This window comes from Bombus impatiens, unplaced genomic scaffold (genome assembly GCF_000188095.3).
Source record: "Bombus impatiens unplaced genomic scaffold, BIMP_2.2 scf_0142, whole genome shotgun sequence".
Classification (NCBI taxonomy): Eukaryota; Metazoa; Arthropoda; class Insecta; order Hymenoptera; family Apidae; genus Bombus; species Bombus impatiens.
In genome coordinates this window covers 2,931,211-2,957,062 of record NT_176561.1, presented here as the reverse complement: position 1 = coordinate 2,957,062, position 25,852 = coordinate 2,931,211, and the positions used below count along the sequence as shown (strand labels likewise).

Here is a 25,852-nt window from a genome sequence, read left to right as displayed (position 1 = left end):
ATTACTCAAAAATTATATCGCTCAAAATGATATATCTCTTGAGTAACTGCTATGTATACATATGTACTACATATTACAAAATAATGTCCACATATGTTACACACGTGATACCGATATACGCGTCATCGATAGCTGACGTGTTAACAGAAAAACAAATTCGATGTGTAAAAAACTAAACCATGTGACGAATGCCCGACTGTGCCAACAGTGAAAAGAGGAATAAAAGAAGTAAGTACATATGTAGCACATGTTTAAAGGCTGAAACTACTCGTCTTCCTTACTTCGATCTTTTATCATCTCTCGAGATCGAGTCTCCTCGACTTAGCTTAGTCGAAAGGAATTTAGACGACGTTTCCAGGCTAATCTGTCCTTATCACGCGTGCTCGCTCGGCAAAAGAACTCTCGATAATACCAAAACGAGCGAGCTCGTGCGCCAACCACGGAGAAATCGCCGATCGAAACGCGTCGAAAACGAGGACGACAATCGAACCTGCATTCTGATCTTCTCCGGTGGGAATTGGTCGCGAGGTCAACTCAGCCACCTGTTCCTACTTTTAACGACTCTTCGACTCGATCAAGCCAGTGACTCGATTTATTGTCACGAGCACTTTACATAAATATTCGATAATTTAATTCGGAGGTCCGAGGATCATAGCGGTGTAACTCAATGCACTGCTAGCTTTCACAAAATTACGTTCTACATTTATTACTATGAAATATCCAATATAGCGTTTCAAGTTATAAAAACATGTCGTAGCAGAGAAAATAGAGCTATAACTTGATTAATTACGAATTGATTCGAATTCTCGAAACCTTGACTTTCACGTTTATAATCTTCGATTCGCCATTTGATGCTCGCTCTCTATTTTATGTAAATTATTCGAAAACTCGAGAAGTTAGGACTGGCTTTATATATTCCTAGGTTACTCATTTTATTATCATCGTCCAAAAATTCAATTCCTCTAATTACATAGGAAAAACGACGAATATATCTATTTTAAGGGAACTGAATCAACCTCGTTAAACCAACTTCCTACAAATTTCTCAAACGGGGAAAAAATTGTTGGAAGCGAAATTACCTTCTCCAGCCTTTACCCGCATACCATGCAACCACGTTCCTAATCACTGGAAAATTTCCGTCTCTGTATACAAGCACCGTAATGTGGGTCGTTACTTTTGTACAATCTAAAATCGACAGTGAACGAGTCTCTATAGAAAGAGTATCTTTCGTCGAACAAAAATTCTCCTCTGTCTTTCTGTTTTATCATTAGCTTCCTTTCTCTTGTGCCACTGGTCGCCCTCTAGTCCCAAGCCCGGCCGATCTGCGCATTACACTTTCATGCGACATCGATCGTTATTCAATGTGTGTATGCATGTATCTATGTGTACATGGACGTGAATACGCGAGTATGAATACTCGAAAACCACGGGGAGATTGGAACGGCCACGAAATTCGCAACGATACAGGAAACTACGCTTGTAATGGCCTTCGTAACTTGTCGAGTGTCTTTGAAACGACCTGTGCAGCACGATGATGGATCGATTCTATCGACTGAATCATTCAGACGTTTATGATCACTCGTTCATATATGTATATATGATTGCATAGAGCAAATTAAAAATTTAATCTACCGATTTGCCGTTTGAGTTGATAAGGAAATTAAATTTTTTTAATTTGAAACACTTCAACGTGACGATAGAGGCTCGAAATTTAGTTACATAACGTTCGATAACGAATTATTCTTGCTGCTGAAAAAATTACGACCCCATTTTTACGACAAAGACTTATAAAAAATATGAAAGTTCTATAATGAAAAATACGACGCATTAAAATAAAATTGTAAATTAATTTGAAGAAATATTTCTGTTAATGACAGAAATTCGACATTTAATTACATAACGCTCGAAAACGAAATAATTTCATTCTGTGGAGCCGCGCGATTTCTATCGCGAATAACACGTTAAAAGACAACAAAGTACTAAAATGAGAAAATTGTTTCTGGTTAGGACAGGAATTTGGAATTTATGTATGAAATGTTTTCCTTTCGCGAAAAATTCGTGGTGCCTCTTTTACGACAAAGGATATGAAACTTCGATTAAATCGATAAACGCGGACAGCTAACATTATTAACCTCTTGTCACCTATCAGCCTCTTGCCTTTTCGAAACGAGGTAACAAGCACGATAAAGAAGCAAGGTGAAGAAAATGTCATGTATCCCTTGCACGAGAAACTTTTCTACCAAAGTTCAAAAAATACAGATTCTACGTAAACAAAGTCCATGAAAGAAACAGTATCATCCCGAATATTATAACGAAGGTGATAATGTTTTAAAAAAGAGAATTTTCAAAATGAAACAGGAACTTTTGTACGAATATCCTCGAACGTTCTATTTTCCAATGGTATTTCCACAACGTCTCTACTATTTTGAAATATACAGACCGCGGAGAAAGGTGCAAGGAATAGGATGATATACTTTATCACGAGATTACACGTCGTTTTATATCATGGTAGCCAGTAAATCGCATCTATTCTTTTATTTAAAAGAATGCCTACAAGCAACGCGTCATATTTCATGCACACAATACATGAGCGAAAAAGTAATAAGAAAACGATATTTCTATTCGCGTTTAACCTTTCGCTCTTGGCCAATCAAGCCATTAAAAACAATAATTCAAGACTTAAGTACCCGTTCGTTTGATTGATAAGGCAAAAGGTTGAAGACGCCTAAAAACGAAGATCAGAGGAAGCTTAACAAATCGTTCGATCCGGATAAACGATAAACCGTTGGAAGTACGAGGCTCGATTAAGCGAACCTGTCTCGAATAGCGACCGCAAATCGCAACGAATCACGGTCGTCCAATGGAGCTCTCGTGTGTTACTAATCGAGCGGGACTACCACAAGGATATAAATCATATCGATTAACGATCGTCGGCCGATGAGGATATAAATCGTTCGCGTGCAGTCTGTAAAAAATTACGGATCACTGGATAAAGGCACAAGTTCGTGCCTTTAATCACGCTTAACGTAATTTATATCGGTGTTTCAGAATTTTTTCCCACTGCCTACGTATCGTCTTTTTCTCGCGTTAACGACGTCCCTGGAAACGATAAAGCCTCTCTACAATATTCACCGGCATCGGCCATCTGCGTTATCTGCTGTACAAGTTTAATATAGCAAAAGTTACGTTTTTCCTGGTATTAAATTGAAGATTACAAGAGAATAATGTGATAAGTATATCTTTTTTAATTTTCTTACTTTAAGCATATATCATAGATCAATTTTTATAACATCAATTTTATCATTTCTCAAGTCCTGCTTCTGATTACTGAAACGCGTTATTGTACAGGTGGAAAAATTTGAAAAATTTGATAAGAATCAGTTTTGCTACTGGCCCTTTAGTCAGCAATATACCGAACTCTTTCTCTGTAAAAAATGAAACTTATCTACCTTGCGGTCGTCAATTAGAATCGTTACATCGTGCAAGAAATTTGATCGATTCGGTTGAAATTATTTTATGAATTTATTAATATCGAATATCGCAATGGAAATTAAAGATTGGAAAATGAAGGTCATTGGCCGTTTGAAATTTCGAGCCATTCGTCTCAATCTCCCAGTGATCTTGTTGCTTTTTGCTTTGTATAATGCTAATGTTCCTCTTTCTCTCTCTTTCTCTCCTCCTTTCAATCTCTTTCACACAGTATCTCGTTCGTTTTGGTTCTTTTTTCCTTACATTCTCTCTGCCTTTTGGTTCGTATGGTTGATGAGTTACCTGACTGCGCTTCTGGTACAGCGAAACAGAAAACAAGAAAGACACACCGCCAGTTGGCTTATTTCGATTTCGACCGGAGCGAAACGACGCCAAGGTTTCGCAATTGTTTCTTCGAAAAATTACCACTAATCGATCATTCGACGCGTCCTACTTTTTTATCGCTCGTCCATGCTCTAGCGAGCCTACTCGCGGACAGCGCTGAAAAAACTTTCGATCTGTCTGCCTGTGGTATTTTAATTTAATGCATTCTTCGATTCCACTGAACAAGTAATAGTCCTATAAATAATTCCATGAATACTGATTCACGCTTCGGCGAGAAATTTCCAACTCGATATTATTACAAAAATATTTCAAATAAATCACGCGAAGAGAATTCTTATGGATAAACAAATCAAGCGAAATTCGACGATTTTAACTATAAATTTCCTAATCGGACATTTGAATTTAAATGTCTTTCGTATTCAGTAGTTTTCTGATTAATACAACTATAGATTTTATATCTAAAAATGTAAATCCACCGAAGTAAATCTACTTCCAAATTTATTAATTTCTTAATCAAAATAATTTTCGAAATTAATTTCCTTCACATAGAATTCTACGCGTGAACAAACAAATTGCGAGAAATTTTAGAATTTCAGCCATAAATTTCGCGATTAAAATGTTGGATCATAATTAAATGTTCTTCTTTTGCGAGAACATTTCTCGACTTTCTAATTAACTGACCAAAATTTTCGAAGAAGCTGACGATACACCCAGATGTCGTTTCTAGCCCCCGTGGGATCCACGACGATTTACAGGCTCACACGACACGTTTTTGCGTTTCGAACCAAAAGAAGAAATGTAAAAAGAATAGAAAAAAAAAAAGAAGAAAAGGTTTCACGCCCGAGATCTCGACGAGGACCAAGCATGAAGCGATCGTTTACGGTGCATGTGCGATACGCCGTGATCAAGCGTGAAGTTTACGAGACTCGAAACCGTGAAACCGGACCCCGACGACGTAAAGCGTAGAGCGCGATGTCGGGGATGCTCCTGGCATCCGCGGAACGTGGATCCCGGACGGGGACATTTCTATTTATCTTTGGCGTACGCGAGGAACTTCTCTGGAGAACCACACCAACCTCTTCCATTCTCCGTTATCTCTATCGAACTTCGAATTCCAGTTCGTTCGCTGATCCTGTTTTATCGTTTATTATCTTTCGTAATGACTGTTCTTTCTCTCTTTTCTGTTCTACGCCCAAGAGAATTTGATTTTCTTAGATTACAGATAGAATATATTTAATCAAGATCAAACGTAAAAATCGTTTCATCGTGGAATTGATTGACAGCATACTGAATTTTTAGTGGAAAGATTCTCCCATATTGAGATTTTAGAGAAATATCTCTTTTTCCTTTGAAAGAAACGATCGAGATCGGAAAGAGTTCAGATCCCATGTAAATCTCAATGATTGTGAATGGAAACATTAGAAATATCTATTTCTGAATTATCTTTTCTCAACAATATTGAAATCTTCTTGTTTTTTAAGTCCCGAGGAATAACGAGTATACGCAAAGAAATATTTTTTCCCTTGACAGAAATAACTCGGGTCGAAAAAGGTTCGTATTACCTATTCAGAAAGTCTCTGTTGCTTTTTCATTTGCTATAAAAACCAACATGTTACGCTTATTTTGTGCTCCCCTACTGACCCTCCGATATCGAGCCGACGAAATAAACCACCCTCTTCATCCGTGCAACAAATTCCTCGGGAAATTTACCAGACGGTTGTTTACCAGGCTCGATAAACAAGCGTCCGATATAAAAGACGATAAGTAAACCAGCCGAATTCCATCCCTGTTATCCCGTCTCCCACCCCCTTTGCTCTAAATTACTAAACATTCCGTGGTGTAATTAATATTTAACGAGTATCGGTAGCGTGTAGCTTACCTCCTCTCGACAACTATTTAAAACGCGCGTACGCTCGCATATTATTCAATGCGTCGACTTAAATAAAATCGAGGAGGCCAAGGTGAGACTTGGATTTCCTCTCGTTCTTTTACAATCCTCGCGTGCTCCTCAACAGAAACGAACGATACGATTCCCTGAACTGATTACACCGCCGGATACACTACGTGCAATTATACATCCGGTTAATCCGTTTCACTGGCGAACGCGGAAGAAAAATACGCGATGACCGCCGGCAATTAGAGCCGCGTCATTAAACGCTCGCAGTATCGTTGGTCAATTAGCTGGTATCGCTAATTACTCCGTCGAACGGTCGTCCCGTTGTAAATACTTTGAAACGGGGAAGGCGCATTCGCGCCTTAAGATCCCCTAAGGTCGCCTGCTATCGTATACTAATTATGCTTTCTGCTAATCAGTGAAAGAATTCTCAGGTTATTTGATCGTCACCCTTGAAATACAATTTTTATTTAATTGGTTGTAATATCTTCTATATTTTATAGTTATTATACAGGTGATAATCACTGTAGCGTTAGTATAAATATTTAGTAATAATTGTTGATATATTCATTTAATTCGAAAGAACAGTCATTGCTAATTTTATATATTTTAACAATGAAAATTAACGAAGTAAGGAAGTTATATGTCGTGAAGAAAATTCTATTAATTCTTTGCCATATAATTAAACGTATGTCAAATCGAACTCGACTCTCAAATAGATATAATTAATAATTATCTGATTTTGCTTCTTAAATCAATATTTTTATGTTTTCCAGAGAACTCCAGCATAGGCCAAGTCGATGAAAATAAGAGAACCATGTCGGTTTCAATTATTTTTTCTTTTCCTTTTCAACATCGTACTGTCCATCGGTCGACGAAAACGAATGGTGACTTTCTTTCCGCGCAATAAAAAAAAGAAAATAACGACAACACGAAGAGGGGAGAAAATCGAGGCGAAACGCGATCCGAATGTAATACATTCTTTCGTTTCCCCCAGAGACCGTAGCTGGAATGGAAATGACGCTTAATGATCGAAAACATGTTTTCTCTCCCTCGCCATTCCCTGTTTTCCGATTCTCGTTCCCGTGACGATCGTCTTTCAATTGAATTGAAATCGAACATTATCGCCAACAGCCACTTCATTTAATAATTCTCAAACGACAGTTTTGTCCACATTTACTTGTCTACATTTACATTTTAATACTTTCCATTGTGGAAGTTAACAGAATAGAAAATTAATTTTTAAATTCCTTTTCATCCTGGTAACACATTTCACGACTGTCACATAATACAAAAATATGCCTTTTTTATGCTATCGCTTGACCGTTGAACCACAATAAGTTAATATTGAATATTTTTTCAGTTATAGGAATTTTTGTGAAAAATTAATTTTGAATTAAAATACAGGAGATTTACATAATAAACATATGACCGTGCATATAATAAATAAATTTATATAATAAAAATAATGAATATGTATTAAAAGTACGTAAATTATACTTAAAACATACGTATATAATACGCATATTTATTATATAAATACATACGTATTGTTGTTATATAAATTTAATAAATATATATCTGACCGGAAATGTGTCCATTACGTATATAAAAAAACTTTATTAATAAAAGTAATAGGACAAGTTACTGTTCCCGAAGAACATTCATTTTATACGTTTGTTCAGATAGGAATATAGTTTGAAGTCTGAACTTCAAATTGTGCAATGAAAACTGAGTTTAAGGACATCGTAAAAGAAGTGAGTTGCTTTATTACTTTCATCGTTGCTATGGACGAAATTGTTTCATTCGCTTAACGGAAGATTCGTCACGAGAACGACAACGGTGAAAATGAAAGACACGTGACAGCTGTGCTGAAGCACAGGAAGCACAGAGTGTCGATGATACGTCGATTACCAACGAAGCAGGGCTAAGTCTGCTTAGAAATACGATAGAGAAAATCGACAATGACCGTCGTGGTGCGAAGACATAAATTGCGATTTTGTATCGACCAATCGTTTCTAAATAATCTTATCGTGAAACTTTATACACTTTATAGCAAACCTACTAATGTATTGACATACATACTTACTACATATACGTTACAATATATACATAGAACTTATGCATTGGCTACTTCTGTTGTCGCATAAAATGTCAATTCCAATGATATTCCTCTAACAATTGCTTAACATTTCTCAGTTATTTCTAAAACTTTTATTTAGAGATGTATCCATTTACATATTATGATCAAAATATAAGCAAAAAGAAAATGTCAAAGAAACATATTAAACAGTACAAAGAAGCAAATCAAACAGTGCAAAGAAACAAAAAATATTTCGCTATTTCGTTATGAATTTAAATTTCATTATGAAATTCAATGTTACTTTTAACATTTTATAAATAAAATATTGCTAAGGAAGCATCAAAAGAAATATCTATCGCACAACTTTCTTGTGAATTTCATTTAAAACAAAATTCGATTTCGCTATGAATCGCAATTCAAAATCATCGAGCACCACGACGCGCGTATAGCAAGACACGAGCGGCAATGAAAGTCACAGTTGTCGGAAGATACCTCGATCTTGAGGCGCGAAGTACGGCGATGGAGGTAGCCTGAAGGTACTTCGGATCTCACCTGCGTCCTTGCCACCCTTCACGCAGATCCCAAAGCCATGGTGAGAGTCCGGTGGATCTCTCGTCATGGTGATTGTCCTTACGGTGAGCTCCTGTAAACTCAATGGCTGAGAGCTCGGTGATGTCGGAGGATTCGCGGGATTCGGCTGCGATTGTTGCGACTGCTGCGATTGCTGTTGCTGCTGGGACGTTGACGATGGCGTGCTTCGAACAGCGGCGACACTCGCCGGCGAAGACGCCGGCGTTCTCCTATCGCCCTGTCGACGCTCGGACACACCATTTCCAAAAAGTCTGTGATGAAATTTCAATATTACTTTTTTATAATTAATTGGGACCTTTAAAGGTTATCTTGAGTGAAATTTCATCTGAATTTTTTAAATTTAATTTAGTAATATATCGTTAATTCTGGCTTAATGACACCGTTCTGTGATAATACAATCGTAATTTTATTGGTAACCACTAACTTTAACAATATAATTTTCTATCTGGTGAGTGGACTAGATAAAAAGAAGACTCGATCTATAGCGTTCATTGCATCATTTTAAATTAAACGTGATCTAGGACTGAAGGTCTGCAGACTACCTGATTAATTCAGAAACTTTGTCTTTCCTAATCGCATAATAGAATATTCTATCGATACCCTATCCTCTAATCTAGTGAATAAAAATAGCCACATTGCAACTTCCTAGTAATAATCCCATTTGTTCAAATCAACATAAATCATTGTAAAAGCTATTTATAACCCAATCTTTCCGTCGTTAAATAACCATTTTGTTGTTTAAAAACAATATAAAATACATTAATCCCAACTTTTTATGTTCTGAACCCTGGATAACAGAACGAAATTCCTATAATGCTTTACTACACTCACATTTGCAAAAACTGATAGCAACGTAGTCGAAATGAATATATCTCTATCAAATTGTCATTCTGTTAGCTTAATTTCGAACTTTCTGCATAAGAGACTTGGTTAACAGGTTAATAGACAAATCAGTTATAAGAAGTCTAAAAATGAGCATTGGAGAACCTACCTAAGCACCTGTTCCGGCGAAATAGCACCAGAGCCTCCAGTGGCGTGTCCCCTGTGCCTATACGGTGTGGTGTGCGAGGAATGGTGATGAGGAGCACTTGGTGGTCTCTCGACGATCGTGTAACTCGTACCCGGGGGGCTATAATATCCCCTGTGTTGACCACCATGATGCCTGCTGGTGGACTCTAAATCCTCAGCTTCGTAGCAACCACCGGTGCCGCTTCTCAGGAAGTGAGTGCCGCTGCGCAGGAAGTGCGACCCGCTACCACCACCCCACTGCAGCTCCTGTAATTCCGACCCGTAATCCTCCGTACTGCTGGCCATGCCTTTGCGATCCGTTTTGTCAGACCTGGACACAAAACAAGGCAAACGATGGTCGGGTTTGAAACATAAAGAGAAAAGTTTTCGAGTACTCGAGCTCTCTCACTTTTCAACCCGAAATGGACACATCGAAAAATAGAAATTGTTAAACCTGACAAATTTTACGATGATAGTAACTACAAAAGGCATTAGCATATACACTTATCCTCCAATGAAGATCTTCTCTCATCGGGTTTTGCATTTCATCTTCGTACTTATTATAAATTATTACTAAATGATACGAAGTTTAATGTATTTGGATCTAATTAGTTAATGCTACGTAACGCAAACGTAAATGCTATTAGGTTGTCCGGAAAGTGTCTTTCTTTCACAGACACGTCTTTTACAACGATGAATCTTTATACAAACATGAAACCTAATCTATCAAACGTTGTAATCTTTATCTTGATAGAACAAAATGGATCATACGTAATTCGATAAAATAATATAAAACGGAAAATGTTGTGCATCCATTATTTCCTTATAAAACGAAAGAAACTTTTCGGACGACCTAATATAATAAATACAATGACGTATCTGTATCTTTCGTAGCTATCTGGACAACTATGTATTTCCTGTTTTAAGATCTAACGTACGAACAGAATATATTGACCGATAGGTAATGCTGATTTAAATTTCCTAACATGTATTCGTATTCTATTCGTATTCTATTCGATTATACATTTTAACCTTTAGGTTGTGGCATTTGACTATAACTCAAAAGCCACTGTATACGAAACACATCCATTGCTAAATTTAACATTAGTCCACGTATCGCTAAAATCTAGTTTCCTCCATTATGCGAATTGATAAGATAAAGATATGCTATAACATAAAGAAATAAAAGTTTTCTCTTAAATTTGGGTTCTTTAAAGAATGAGTGGATCAATTAATTACAAAACACAAAGATCGAGCAAAGACCCAAACGAACCACTCGATTCGTTAAAATCCCTTGGTGTCAAAGCAGTAACTTTTAAGATTATGAAAATACAATTAGCAAGTGTCTCGTTAGGGGAAGATTGCTAATAACCAAAGCGAGTCGATGGAAGATAAAGAGGGCCGCGACCTGAATTTCCCAGATAGCACTGCATCGATCTAGAATGTCGTAAATTAATCGAGAATCGTGCCTCTCAGGAGATCGTGAAGAAGTTCTCGTTCTAATATTCACCCCGTGTGCCATTCAAATATCAAACTAAATCGATCTCGTCCTTTGATCTAAAACCTTCTGAGATAAAGTATCGTAGCGTATAACTAAACTGACAGCTTTTGGAACATTTGCAAAAAGGAGCATAAGTGAAAATAAATTCTGAGAATGATTATTTTATGAAATTTATTAAAGTAATTTATCACGGTAAGAAATTGTATAGAATTTTGGAATTTCTATACAAAAGAAATATCATTCAGTATTCAATTTCCAAATTACCTTCTCTCCAAACCTTATACGTACTATAGTGGTCTCACAAATCCCAATTCACAATTTCAAAATTCCAATTTTACAAAGTGCTTCGTACCAAACATGACGCTCCAGAAAACCAAACGATCTATTCTTCTTTGGATCTCCTGCATTCAGAAAACGTCAACCCTTGCAAAAAGTCATTTTCCTCTTTACCCTCTTTATGTCGTTTCCATTCGTCAAACTTCTCTCGGAAAATTCGATAACGTCTATAATTCGAAAAATTCTAATTCTTCCCTTCGCCTGAGATTCGAGTTACCGAGGTTCGATCGTATAGGAGAAGAATCGTTTTTAGAAAATTAATTTGAGAAAATCATCGATGTCTGCTTCGACGTAGAACGAGTTACTATCGAGCGACCATGAGACGACCTTACACCGATTGCTATTAATGCGTGACTAATGAAACAACGGAATTCATGGCGGGAGAAATACCCTTATCGCTGTCGGTTAAACCGATAAAATCTGCACGTGATGCGAGGGCAACGGGGGGTCGAATTTTCCATAGCGTGGCGATGTCATAATCCCGACAGGAAACCAGCCATTATCGCAGGAAGAAATTTGAAAGTTCCCCCTTGTTCGTGGTGTTACGCCTCATGCAAAGCCGCCCACTCGTCGCGAGCGATTTGCACGCCCCTGTTGAAATTTCTCCCTCGTGACCGATCGTCCTTCTTGGCGGCGTTTCCACAATCGGAGAACAACTTCCGCGACACCGTTTCAACTTTCGTGAAATATTGCCGTTTTCTCTTATTGTTCGTATTGTTCGTATTTTGTATTTCGCAGCTAAATATGTTACAGCGGCGAAGAATGTTACTAACGTAAATCTACCCTAGTCAAAAATTTTTGAGTCTTTCTCGTAAATTTGTAAAGTTCTTTGTAAATTCGTAAAGGACACGGTTCTTCGTTCAATCCATTTGAGGCAATATTTTCCAGGAAAATCTGATTTCTCCCAATATTCTCTTTCTTTTGTTTCTTTCCGTGAAAAAGAGAAACAAAAACGAGATCGTTACGTTCTTTTTATTGTGCATGGAATATCAAATGCCATTAACAAGCAACGTTGCATGATATCCGTATTTTCATTTAATATAAAATCCAATATTTTGTAATTTTCTATTAAAAGATTTTGTTATTCAAGTACCTCAGCATTGCAGCAATATCATATATTTTAAAATCATATTAACCGATATCATGGAACATGTAAAACAATGCTTCCTACGTTCGTACAAAATAAGTAGTTCATGATAGGGTAGAAAAAGAATATAATATAAAAATTTCCCCGCCGAGAGTCACGTTTTCGTTTTATCTAACATTTCATCTTTTACAACGTATTGCCTTATTTCTATTACGTTTCACGTTTTATGGCGGAATACGTAATGACGGATATCGAATTTCGAAACAACGTTTCGGGGCAAGTATCGAACCATATTGGTTGAATCGTAGTATCGATGCTTTCGAATACAGTAGAACGGTACCCCTAATATGGAATAATATTTTATAATGATCTATTAAACGTTCCTATTTGAATATTTTATGCGGAGTTATGTCGTTTTATGCTTTATAAGATATCGTCGTATTTCCATTAGGTTTCATATTTTATGACAGCATACATTACGGAGAATATCAAAACTCTTGACGTATGACGCTCGACCGAATATTGAATTAATGTTTTTCTGCATCGAATAACTCTTCGCGGTTATTTCGTGAAAACATAAAATTGATATTAAATAATTCCGAGAGGACAATCGAGATATTCGCAAACGATATAACGAAACCATGGTGAACACCTCGTTTAATTCTCGAATAATTTTATAATCCTTTAACGTTGTTTAATTATATACTCATCGCTGTTTAGGATATACGATAATACAAGATTAGAACATAAGAAAGTTAAGCTAAATATAACTTTCGGAATAGCCTGAAATATTAGTAACTTTATTGCATTTAGGTATATTAATTTTATTTTAAACAGCCATGCTAACCCAAATCCATATTATTCGAAGTTGAACTATATACTCTATACTTAGAGCTCTTCTTTTATTCCTGAAACGCTAACAGGATAAATTTATGGTAAACGTCAAAAAAGGACGACTTAATGGCGCGAACTACTTTAAGTATGAGGTTACAGTGACTTTAATCTGTGCTGCAGTATCAATTTCTCCCTTTTCTACGCTTTCTTTCCTTCCACTCTTCCTTCGTTCTCATGTTTCTAAATCTTCCTCTTCTGCTTCTCTTCTTTCTCATCATTTTCTCCACACTCCTCTATTCTTCTCTTTCCTAGGTTTCGTCCTTCCTTCATATATATGAATAAGTGTTTTTCTATATTGTAAAAAAATAATAAAAGATAACTTGACCTAAATAATGTCCTCTTTATCTCTATAGCGGAATTAAAAATAAAATCGTACGAAAGAGCGATTGTGTCCATGACCTGTCTATAATAACTGGTCTTTATTACGAAACGAACGAAATCTCCAACTTCACCTGGTGCTTGCCAATGAAGATAAGTGGAAAAAGAATACGAGGTAATTCCGCCTTCGGCTGCTTAAAGGGTCAAATCAAATAAGAAGTTCACAATGTTAAGAACTTGCATGCCTCGTGCAGCCATGTACATCTATATATAACTAACGAATCGCCAATATTTGCTATACATCGATGTCCACTGGATTGAAGTTGAAATATCAAAGAATTATTTACTCGATCGATTCCTAGCAAATCGATGTTCAAAGTAGGTTCTTCAAAATTGTAAGGAAACTCATAGACAAATTGAAACTTTGTAAATGAAAATCGAGAAAAAATTAAACACGATATTTAATAGAGAGATACTAATAGAATCGAAAGTGTAATTAAATTACACTTGTACTAAATCATAATCGAACGACGTTACAATTTTATCTCACGACTCGGATTCGAAATCATTTTTCCGCGACAAAACTGTTCCAATTTTTCATGTATTCCTTCGACGTAGTGCTCTTTACTGTTCACGTGCACGTATTTCTCGTTCTATTTTTCTCATGTACGAGTACCTTGTTCTTCACGTCGTCTTATAACACATCGCATTTTCTATCCACCATTTCAAACGTTTCTTAGAATCAAAGGAAGACTAATACGGCAAACTTTACGATATCTTCCCTAGTTTGTAATAGTTAGAAAACGATCAGTTAATTTTGAAGGATATACAATTTTTCGAAATATTTGCAAGACTATTGTTCTTTTACCATTTGTTTCCTTTGTTATGTACAAAAATGCTCGTAGTACACAGATACACGCAGGATCAAGTCTCATGAACTATATCATCATGAATTGTAACATAAGTTATAATTGCGATAATAATTCGATTATATGCTTTAAACGATATATAATCTGAACGAAAGAATTCTTTTTCATTTTTATCTTTAATAATTATCCATATGCATATTGATATAGTATAAATGTTTAATTCCAATTATAAGAAAATATAATTTAGAAGAAATTATGCTTAATATAAGAGTACAACCTTTTAATATCTAGATCAGTATGAAAGGCGAGAGTCGCAAAGAAAAAGATAAAAGTATCGAGGAAACTTGCCAAGGTTTCTGGCATAAATGACAGATTAGATAGAGGGATCAACGAAATTGAACAGAAATTCGAAGCGTTCCACGTAGAATATTAATCTAGGGAGGAAAGAGGTGGTGGAGAGCTTCGACACCCCGTGACAAGTCGATTTTCTAGAACAACCGCGGCATTACCAGCGCGCGGCTAACGTTCTAATAGCGTTAGGAAGCCTCCTGTTACCGGCGGAAGAAATTTCGGAGTCATCCGGTTCGCGGTAAATGCATACCTATGCAAAGCCGGTGCTTCGTCGCGGATCGATCGTTGGCCAACGAGCGAGAGAATCGACTGGCCGCGGTGTTTAATTCATACCACCGACCGGCAACGATCGATTCGCATTAAGGTTGGTTTATATTAACCGCTCGGACACGGAACGATTCCGTTACCGTTCCATTAAGTCGAAGACATTTAGCGTTTATGCTATGAAGACTTCCTTACACAATTATTCAGCTAAAATTGTTAGTGAAATTTTTTGCAATTCACAAGTTACAGATTATTAGATGTGTAATTAGTAAAAAATTAGTAAATTCTGAAGTCTAATAGCTAATGACTAACTAGAGACATTATTGCTATATATAATAATCAATGGATATACAGGGTGGTTGGTAACTGGTGGTACAAAGATTCTACGCGAAAAAAGAAGTCGAAAATATAGAATGAAAATTTTTTTCTTTTTTTTTTAAATTTTTTTAAGAATCTACAGTGAGATTCGTTATAACGAGACGTGATAAAGTGCACGCGTACCGAGCGAAAGTTCAAAGTCGGTTTTCTCGAAATCAAAGCCTCAAACGAAAAATTTTTATTCTATATCTTCGACTCCTTTTATCGCGTAGAATCACCCCCTTTCCGCTTGTGCCATCAGTTACCAACCACCCTGTATATTATTACGAATACATATATGAACACAATATGTGAATATATATTAGGTTGTCCAAAATGTTTCTTTCGTTTTATATGGAAATAATAGACACACAATGTTTTTTGCTTTAGTAATAGAAATAGAACGAGATGGATCATACCTAATTCAATAAAATGATATAAAACAGAAATTGTTGTTCATCTATTATCACCTTATGAAAGGAAAGAAACTTTTCGGGCAACCTAATATTATCATGAATAATAATTCGTTTATCAAGGAAATAATATATTAGCAAAATACGGTAATATACTAACATTTACGAAAATAAAAAGTCCGAAATTTATCATTTTGTCGCGTTTAGTAGATACTTCCATCGTTAAATGTACGTTTTCTCGTTGTTACAGGAGGACCACGATGTTCTCCGGAAGAAATCATCCTCAAGAGACAACGATTCTCCGCTACCGCCCCTTTTACCACTCGCTCGCGCGAATTACACGAATTCTCACCAGCTCGAAAATGGAACGATGGAAACTTGGCTGTTTAAATCTACTGTGTGGCGCTTGATAAATCGGAGCTATAGTTATTTGATTAACTCTGTTATTAAAGTCGGTCTCGAGGGAGGATGAAAGAAATATTATGGAGCATATGTTTTTTCAGTTTGAAAAATCGTTCCGTTCGGAGAATTTGCTTTTGCTCGCCGGAAATAACTTCTCTGATGTAAATTTATGAATAAAACTGGAAAGAAATAGCCTGCCATCTTGACACTCATAGTTACAATAGCATTTTATTGCCTCAATATTTCACATTCGATTTTAAACGGCTTCCAAATAGATTTTTCTTTCAAGAATGTACACGATAATATGATAGTATAGACTATAAACACGTTCAAGTCTGAAGCGAATGAACTGAATACGAGCGAAGCTCTACAAAAGATCATTCTACGTGCGATCATTTCTACATGCGAAAATAAATGAAACACGTAGAGTTACACTTTTTCGTTCAATGTTTCATTTTTAAAAGCAACGAATTTAAACGTGAATAACGAAGCATCTATTAAATTGAAGCAATAATTTTTCATAAAATATATAACTAATGATCGAACTGAAATCGAACACATCTGTAGCCAAAAGTTACATCGTTCCAATCCCAAACAATATTTGCCTATTTTCATATCTCATAAGAATTCACAACACTCGACTCGATTTTTATGCGATCCATCATCGTAACTCGACGTTATCTCTCCTCTGCAAGAGGAACGGAAATATCGACGTTCTCCCCTTTCCCAGAGCAAATTTTAACCTCTGACCTGTACACCCGACTCCACGAATAATCCCGCAGGGTAGGTCGATTTCAATGAAAACCGGCAATTACCGAATACCGGCCAACCGACCGCAACATTGTTCAGCCGGCGGTGTTACAATTCCAACAGCTCACACAACCTACACCTGTGTCCTACCTAACAGGCCACAGCCACCCGATCGCTCCACCCCCTTCACATACCGGCCACCATAATACCCAGGAAACCGAGCAATTTCCCAAATAAGCTCGTCGACGCTCGGTTATTCATGCCGAGACAGCAATCAAACCAGTTTCTACCCTCGTCAGCTAGTCAAGCTTGACCCAACCTTGACACTGAGCTGAAGGGGTAGCTTGTTTGCCGGCGGGGGTTGGCCGCGGTGCAAGTTACCTCTGGACGTTCCTAGGGGTTGTAAGCGGAGGGATAGAGAGGGCTGAGAGTACGGAAGGTATCTGTGAAACGGTGGAAGAAGGCTGAGGAGGGGAGAAACGAAGGAGGCAGCGACAAAACGATGAAACAGCCAGGTGGAGGAAATGGTAGCGCGGGAAGGGTTAGAGAAGAAGAGAGAAGACACTGTGAAAACGCGACAGAGAAGAAGACTACGTAGGATACAGTATGTTGAAAGGAGAAAGAGTAAACGATACAGGAAAAACGAAGAAGAGTAGATTAAGAGCGAAAGAGAGAAAGATAAAGTCATAGTGGGCGATGGAGTGGGTGACAGTAGCGGGGGCTGAGGAAAACGAAAGGAGGGATACCATGTACCCCGTGGTGCGAGGGTGGGGCGATCAATACTGCAGGAACACCCCCTGAAGCCGGCTTCATTCAGCAGCTCTCTTTCCACCGATTCTCGTGACTTCGAGCCGCTCTAACGTCGCTACTATAGCCGACTATACTGCTGCTCTAAGAGCGCAAGGGGCAAACGGCACGATTGTTTCGAGATAATCGCTCCTTTTCCATTTAATCGCGTTAAAAGGATGAAAGAAATTCGCGGGAAAACGACACGCTTTGATTTTTATCGATTTCCGTACCACTTGAGAATTTTTGCCATTCATCATTCTCCTGTTTAGACTTTTTAAGCTAAGCTTTGATGAAGATTAATAGCAAATATTGTGTACGAAGAATATTTTTAAGTTTTTTCTTCGTTCTTCCCTGGTTTGTTTTTTCTTTCTTTTTCCTTTTCTTTTTTTTTTTTTGTTAAGCTGATTATAGGTTACGCTACCAGTGAATGAATGGATCTTGTATCGATCGGTCGAAGCACTTGTTTTCGTATGATGTTTAGAGTGGCACTAGGCCTGGCTCATTTTTCAAAGCCGTCTTCAATCAATCACGTCAGGAACAAATTGAATCATCCAATGAAGGAAACGATTTGTCACTTGGATACACATAAAACGAGAACAGGAAAGGGAGACTGATTGCCAAGAATTAAACTCATATTTTATTTACGAATCGACAAACGAAGCAAGTGGCTCGTAACAAAAGCGACCGTTGTCGAATTTTTTGGCTTTTTAAGTAATGCATTGTAGTAGTAGTAATGTATTGTAGTAATCAGGACTCAGACATAGCACGATGAAATGGGTACTCCGAAATGTAATTTATATCTTGACTTATCATCGAACAAAAAATATTTTTGATTAAGTACAGTGGTTCGTAACAGTATATGAACGTTTATCGTAAAAAGCTTCTATGCAACTGATAATAATCTTTGATATCGATCTCCATATGAAACGATTGAAAGCTAAAAGAATTACGATATATAGTAATGGTGTAAAGGAAACTCAATTTCGTATGGAGTAATCCGTGCTCCTTTGAACGCTTAATAGAATGATTAAAATGAGAAAATGGAGCAGAAAACGATCGAATACCACGAGTGAAATTCTCTGATGAATATTTTTCTATCAGGCGCGCTAATGAGAGCGTGTCGTTTTCAACGATCCACGGAAGAAAGTGAAATCTTTTGAGGCGAGCACGATGCAAATTATCTTAGAGGATTACGCGGCACGCCACGAATCGCGTCTAGTATTATGAAACCCAGTCGGCGAGAAGGATCGGCTCGCGTCGACGACGATCGGGACGAAGCATCGTTGAATTTTCGCGCATCAATTAACGATTACCCTGCCGGCATGGTGATTCTATCGAACGTTTTAAATATAATTCTTCGTTCACAGCCGCGCGACACAACCAGGGCCTTTACGGTCATCCTTTCGCAACAAATACGTCATCATCGATCATGGGCCTCTTTATTAACGAGCCTCGTTAATGAATGAATTCCTTGCAATATTTCTTTCGTCGTTGCTCGATAAATAATTTTAACCATCTGTGTTTTATTGGCGCTATTAAAGCGATATTGTTAATGTACAAGTTGCTTCTTCTACAGTTTTCGAGGATAAAATATGGAAAACACAAGAAGCCTGGTGTATACATAAACTTACAAATATTCGTAACTTTGTTTCTTTCGAAGAAATTTCCTGACTTGTTTGCATTGAAAGTTCTGAAATTGTCGGTCGAATGTATCGCGATGCCGTAAAATGTATATTATGTGGAGTTCTCGCGAAGGGTGGCTGACTAGGACGCGTGTATTCTACTGCATCGCTACGCGTTGGTCTTTTCTTCATTTCTGTTGACGTATTGCTGCAATTGCTACGTTATTATACTATTATTAGACACTTATACGTTTACAGAAAATTTAAAGCTGCAAAACCTCCTTTGGCAGAATCATACTGATATGTTACTTTCAATTCTTTCTATATATCTATCTTACACGTACAATCCCATTGTTTTCCATAAAAGTCAGAAATACTGAGAATACCGAACAGGTAAAATTCCTTCGCGATTTTTAAACGATATTGCAGCAACCATTCCTAGCTTCGTTTTTATAACCCTCCAGAAATAAGAACATCGTAAAAACTTTATATCAACCTATCTAGACCTGACTCGTCTACGATCATTTTGCAGCTGCGTCCATTAAACCCAGGACCACTCTGAACTCATTGCCAGAAGTAATCAGACGTAGCGTGATCCAGCAAATTCTCCAAAATCGATTTATAATTAAACACAGTCTTCCCTGTTCGAAACGAGCTGCGGCATGACGAAATAATAAAAAGCATTGGTTAAATTAGGATAACACTAGGCGCGATAAAAGTCAGGCCGTTTTAAGAAAAACGTATCCTTCTTTCCAGGGGAAACAAATAATCGTCGAGAACATGTAGCATTCCTTAAAAGGAAAAGGTAGAAAAAGTACAAGGTGTTTGATAAAGCTAGGTGTTTGATAAATATTTATAAGATGTTATTTTAGACATTAAAATAACAAAGGAAGTTTTTGTGACAACAAAATGTCGTTTGAGGCCTATTTTTCGTGTTACGAACCAGCTCACTTTCTTTGTAACTTGCTCATTCTTCATACATCTCATGCCGAGACAGATTACGGAGATTACAGATACGAGAACGAAATTACGGAAAAAACGCGATAAGTCACAGTTTCTTGTCTTTTACAAAGAAAGTCATTCGAAAATTTTCAAATTGTCTTCTCTTCTAATCAATTTTCACTTACTCTTTGCTCTCCTGATACTCGTTTTTCATTTAATCTAGAGATCAACATACGCTTCTGCTAACTATCTAATATTAAGTTTTTTTTTTTAATTATTGATTATTCCGTTAATTTTATACCTGCTCGTTTTATTTTTCATTAAAAAATTTACCATCCATTTTAACTTTCATATATTCACATAAACTTCTTCATTGTTTTAACGACAAATCTAGCATCACGATTCACAAGCATCAGCAATTTTTCTAACGTCCTATACACAACAACGAAGCCACAAAGAAAGAAGCGTATGAGCGAGCGAGAAGAAAAAAGAAAAAGGGTCAGGCGAAAGGGCACGCAGTAAAGCGCGCAAAGAGGGTCGTAAAGCGTTGGTTAGCATCCGGTCGATGGTCAAGCATCCCTCTGGCGCGATGTACGCGAGTTTTCCTTGGCTACTGGCAATAGGACACGCGGCCCTTCGAGAACGAAGAACAACACAGTCGCTGCGGCGACTGCAGTGGTGATATTTCACCGGGCGAGTCCGCGGAAAGGGGCATGCCTGACCTCTTGGTGTACTCAGGTGCGCCAACGTATACGACATGCACGGTCTGTGCACCGTAGGTGGAAACGACACGGCTCAGGTGTCCCGTGAGCACCCGCGCGCCCACGCCGGAGACGAATAAAGCTGCCGTTTGTAAATATTGAACGAGACCTAACTACACCGAAGCCGATGTGGGGCTCTACTTGCTTCGCAGGATTAAAATGGATGCTGCGGCTGCTACGGAGATGCGCTTCTGCAAAGAAACACTTTGTATGCTGATTATGGGCAGAGTATGAACGTATAAGGGATGTGCTGGCGATGGTGACAGGAATGGAAGACAAATTAGGGATACATAGTGGGATTAATAAATCGCGGGTGTCTATGGAAATTCAGACTTTTGTGGAGGCAGTTGAGCAAGAAATACAATTGTAAGCAAGGATCCAGGTGTTGAATTTAGTTCAAAGTTTAGTTGTTAAGAAATTGCATGAAAGGAAAACAACGTTATATGTGTAGTGAGTGTTAAGAAGCGGTATAAGAAAATTGGTAGAAGTTTTATATTTGATGTCATGAATTAGCTATTGGGATATTCGCGGAATTTCTGTATAGGTGGCACTTAAAGAAAATTTATATAAATGTTCCGACACGTAAACGTTAGCTTGTAGAATTCAGGGCAATAAAGTCAAAGAAAGATTAAGAAATGTCACCGACGGGTAATATCTCAAGAGAGAGTGTAAAAAATAAATCAATTCGCCATTACGAAAATTTGTACACCAAAGAAATTTCTCCTTCAACGACCACCTAATTGCCAAGTGTTAATCACACAAGAGAGGATAAACAAGTGAATAAATCGTTTCTCTAAACTCTCCCCAAGCTCAAAGCTGATTTCAAATGTCAAGCGCAGCGATTACCCGAAGCAAGGTTTCGTTTGATGGCGAACAACACACGGTGGATAATAAATTCGTCGATTGATCAAGCACGGTCCGTCGAATTCCCAAATTAAACACCTCCGTCGAGCTGAAAAGAATTGCTGGTGGCGTGTTTCCGGTGCATCTCGCGAGCACGTGCACCGAGGCCGCACCGAGGGACCCTCAGTTCCGTTTTATCGATGCAAACTGCCCCCGCCACCACATCGAGACGCACTTCCCGTTTCACGTGCCGTTTCACTCGGAACCGATGCATCTAGGCCGACTTCGCCTTCGGCCAGTGCACGCTCGTCCTACCACGCTTCCGGTGCCACTGTCTGAAGACGCTGACTCGATCAGGCGCGCTCTTCTATCGCGGATTATGTTAAAACTTCCCCTTACAGCATTTTCCATGCACATAACGTTTGAGAACGACTGTTAGATCGAGAAAAGATCATGATTTTCATCATCATCCATGATCTAATTTTGTGTCTTTTTTAAACAGTTTAAATCCTTAAAGATCCTCGTATGAGAATAATGCTACGTGGTAAAATAAATATAGTAACTTTAAGCGATACTAGTCTGTACAGCGATCCATAACATTTGTACGATTAAACAGACATTTTCACATACCGTGCGACGTTTAAAAACGATGGGAAACGTTTTCGCAGATCGAAACGTGCACAGCTTTGTCCAACATAAATCCCACGTACCCAGCGGTGCACTTTCAACTCGAACGTGCTGTAACTTCGTACGCGTCCCGCGTTACAATGCGTCGTTTTCCTTCTCTCGATGGAATTTCAAATTTCATGGATAAGGGGAGCCACGTGACCAAGAAATTTCCAAGGGAAATATTTCCCTTAGAGCGGGATGTAGAATCTTTGGGGAAATCGGCGAAGAATCGTATAAAGGATTTAATTTTTAGAATACTAAGAGCCGAGTGATTGAGCAATATCGTTCTTCATTGAATTTCGAATATAATAATAATAAATTTTTATTATAATTTTGAAATGAATAATATTACCGCCAACCATCAATAAACACAAAGGAGACATACATCGACAGCTTATTAGAAGTTTATGTTAAAAGTTGAAAGAACAAGTTGAACATTTCTTGGGAAGTATGACGTGTTCGATTGATTTAGGTCTCTGTAACATCATGTTATCGCAATGTTCGATGCTAATTAACGTGACAAGCCAACGGAACTGAACGGGTGAAACCTCGGTATTGGTAATGTGATTGAAAGCTCCATTTTCACGGCTCACCTGCCGTGTCTCTGTCAAAGCATGCGATCGCACGCCCTCCTCCGCGCCGCGATTCCTACGGACAGTGTGCACATTGCTCGACTCGTGCAGCCATTCCACACGGCTCACTATAAATACACCGAGGGACGTTCTATCGAACCTGATCGCTGCCACGACTCCACGAACACGGAATGAACCTTCTTATTTTCCACGATATCTTATCGTTTACTCGAAATTCATTTCTTATAAGTGATAATTGATATGAATTCTTATAAATAACGAATAGTAAAAAGAATAACTATGATTTATCTTTGATAAGAAATCGACGAGAACGATGAAACGAAACTTATATTATTATCGTTTCTTGGTTATTAGCGACAATTGTAGAAATTGTATTAATTATTGCGACTGAAGAAGATGATAATATCTGCAGACTTAATTTAAATAGCTCGTTATGACGTTTTCGCTATATATTTTCCCTGTGAATCTACAAAGACATTTTTATGCATACTAAGCACCTTCATTTCAAACCACTTAATACGTACAACGTTTATCATTTCAATCTTTCAATCCTTCTCTCATGACAGTTTTATACGTTCCAGTAAAATAAGTAAAATATTATAAAAAGTAAATCTACATATGACGTAACAGTGAACCGAATACGAGAATAAAATTCAATGCAGATTCTTTTCAATTCTATTGTTTCTCATATGTTCCTTTCCCTAGAAGGTAACAAAGATATGAAAAAGATTGATCAGAGATTACGAGGGAAATTAATTCCGCGGGGGACAAGGAATCAGCGGCGCGTTCGAAATTCTCGAGACGATAATGACGGAAACGCGGATCATACTACCGCTAATGGTGAATTATTACGATTTAACGCAGCAATTAATTAATAAAAGTAGACGTTTCCCGTGAACGTTTTAAAAAGGAAACCGACTTCGCGATAACATCGAAGAAATATTGCGCAACGCGGCACCGCGATTACGTTACCAGCCTCGTTACACAAATCGCGCTGTCGTTAGAACCGACGAGCACAATTCGCCAATTTAACACTTAACCAAGATTAATCTTTCGCCACTGGCTAACTACCTCGGCGGAACGGCTAACAACCTTCAACCATCTTAATTACCACAAGGCTCTAAACCGTCGATTATAGCAAGCCACTAGAAAATGATAAATCAGCAGATATTTTGTGGCTGGTCCAATTTTTCAAATCGAAATCGTTAACCGGTATAACGAAGCGGAAAATCATAATGGACGTCGAAGTCGCATCGATTAGCTTATCGTGACGTTTCCAGACGAGCGCTCGTGGAGCGACAATTGAATCTATGAAAAAAATTAAGCGTGTTGGCGACGAAATGAGTAAGATGCGGGTTATGATAGAAAATGTTAGATCGTTCACATTTTTCACGGATTGAATCCTGTGAGTGTGTCAATATGCTCCTGAAACTTTATTTTATGTAGGATTATCTTTCCCTGTGTATGATTGCTTGTTATAACAAGAGGAAAAGAGAAAATTTTTCTCGGCTGATTAATCTGTAAGCCGTTTAACTGCTAATTATAAATGTTCCCAGTTACTGACTGATTTTATTTCCAACGTAAAACGATCAGAATAAGAGACAAAATTACATAATCAGCTGATATATGGAAAAACGTTTCGACGTTCGTGAGTTTCCCGTGCGATGTTTCGCGTTAAGAAGCAGTTCCGCGTTACGGTGATGGTCGTTTGGAATTAATATCTCCGTGGTAATTCGCAAAAAATTCTAAAATAAACCGAGAGAAACTCCACGGAAGGGAAACGGAGAACGTTCAGGGTGGTTAAAGCGGGAGGATATTCGAGTTGAAAATTCAACGCGGTACTTTCCCTGGGCTTTTTCCTTATTTTTCTACTTTATTCTTTTCGTTCCATTTCCTTCGTTCTCCTCCCTTCTTTTTACTACCCTGCTATTTTTTTTTCTATTTTCTTCTTTTCATATTTTGTGCAGCTTGTCTGGATTCGTGCGCAGTCACATTAAGAAGCCACGTTTACGTGACTACAACAGGGTTGCCACTGCATTGCGTGGCGATACTCGTGTCGCACTCGCGAATGTTGCATATGCGGAAAGCTGCACACGCCACGTGCGCCGAATGCGCAACGGGGAAAAATGAGCCCTCGAGCTCGCGAGAATAAACGCGTCGACGCGTGCAATGCGGAGAACGCGCCGCCGCGCCGGACTAGCCTCAGCAGTCTCAAGTACCGCCAGAAGTGTTTCCTCTAATCGTGGAATTTTAATGTACCAGAGTGGAAATTTATGGTAACAGACGTCGTTCATGATGGCCGAGTGGTTTCGAAGGAAACGATTATCCTGCTTCTCGAAATAGCTTTAGTCGTCGTTCGTATTCGTTCTGTTTGTGTAGACAACGTGAGAGTGAATGAGAAAGAGAGAGAGAGAGAGAGAAAGAGAGAGAGAATAATGACGAGTAAAGTATACACGAAATAGGTACATATACTCCTATTCATAAGCATCGGCCACTTATTGATTTTAAACGTAAACTTTAATAAAATAGGTCTGCAGTAAAATTTTGTAAACTTACTATTAGCATAATCTAGTTTCCCTTGCTGCAATATTTATTTCTGGCTATTCTAAGTATGTTAGATATCCCGTGACTTATCTAGTTAATTATAAAACTATAATATAATTACCTCATATCGTTCGCTAATAAATTATAAATAAGTTATT

The 25,852-nt window shown here is 37.9% G+C and overlaps 1 protein-coding gene across 7 annotated transcripts in view; it reads right to left on the bottom strand.

Moving 5' to 3' along the window:
* The window catches only part of LOC100744202 (whirlin), a 108,081-nt gene that overhangs the window by 65,105 nt on the left and 17,124 nt on the right, over positions 1–25,852 (bottom strand). For 4 of the 7 annotated variants that reach the window (XM_033319218.1, XM_033319219.1, XM_033319220.1 and 1 more), the window contains exons 2-4: positions 9,373–9,720; positions 8,283–8,632; positions 3,772–3,783 (exon numbers count right to left, since the gene is read on the bottom strand). In XM_033319218.1, the coding sequence (XP_033175109.1) occupies positions 3,772–3,783; positions 8,283–8,632; positions 9,373–9,695 (685 nt within the window). In that variant the 5' untranslated portion in view covers positions 9,696–9,720. The remainder of the gene's footprint in view (positions 1–3,771; positions 3,784–8,282; positions 8,633–9,372; positions 9,721–25,852) is intronic. The other 3 variants (XM_012382103.3, XM_012382099.3, XM_024365585.2) reach the window with 3 other exon arrangements.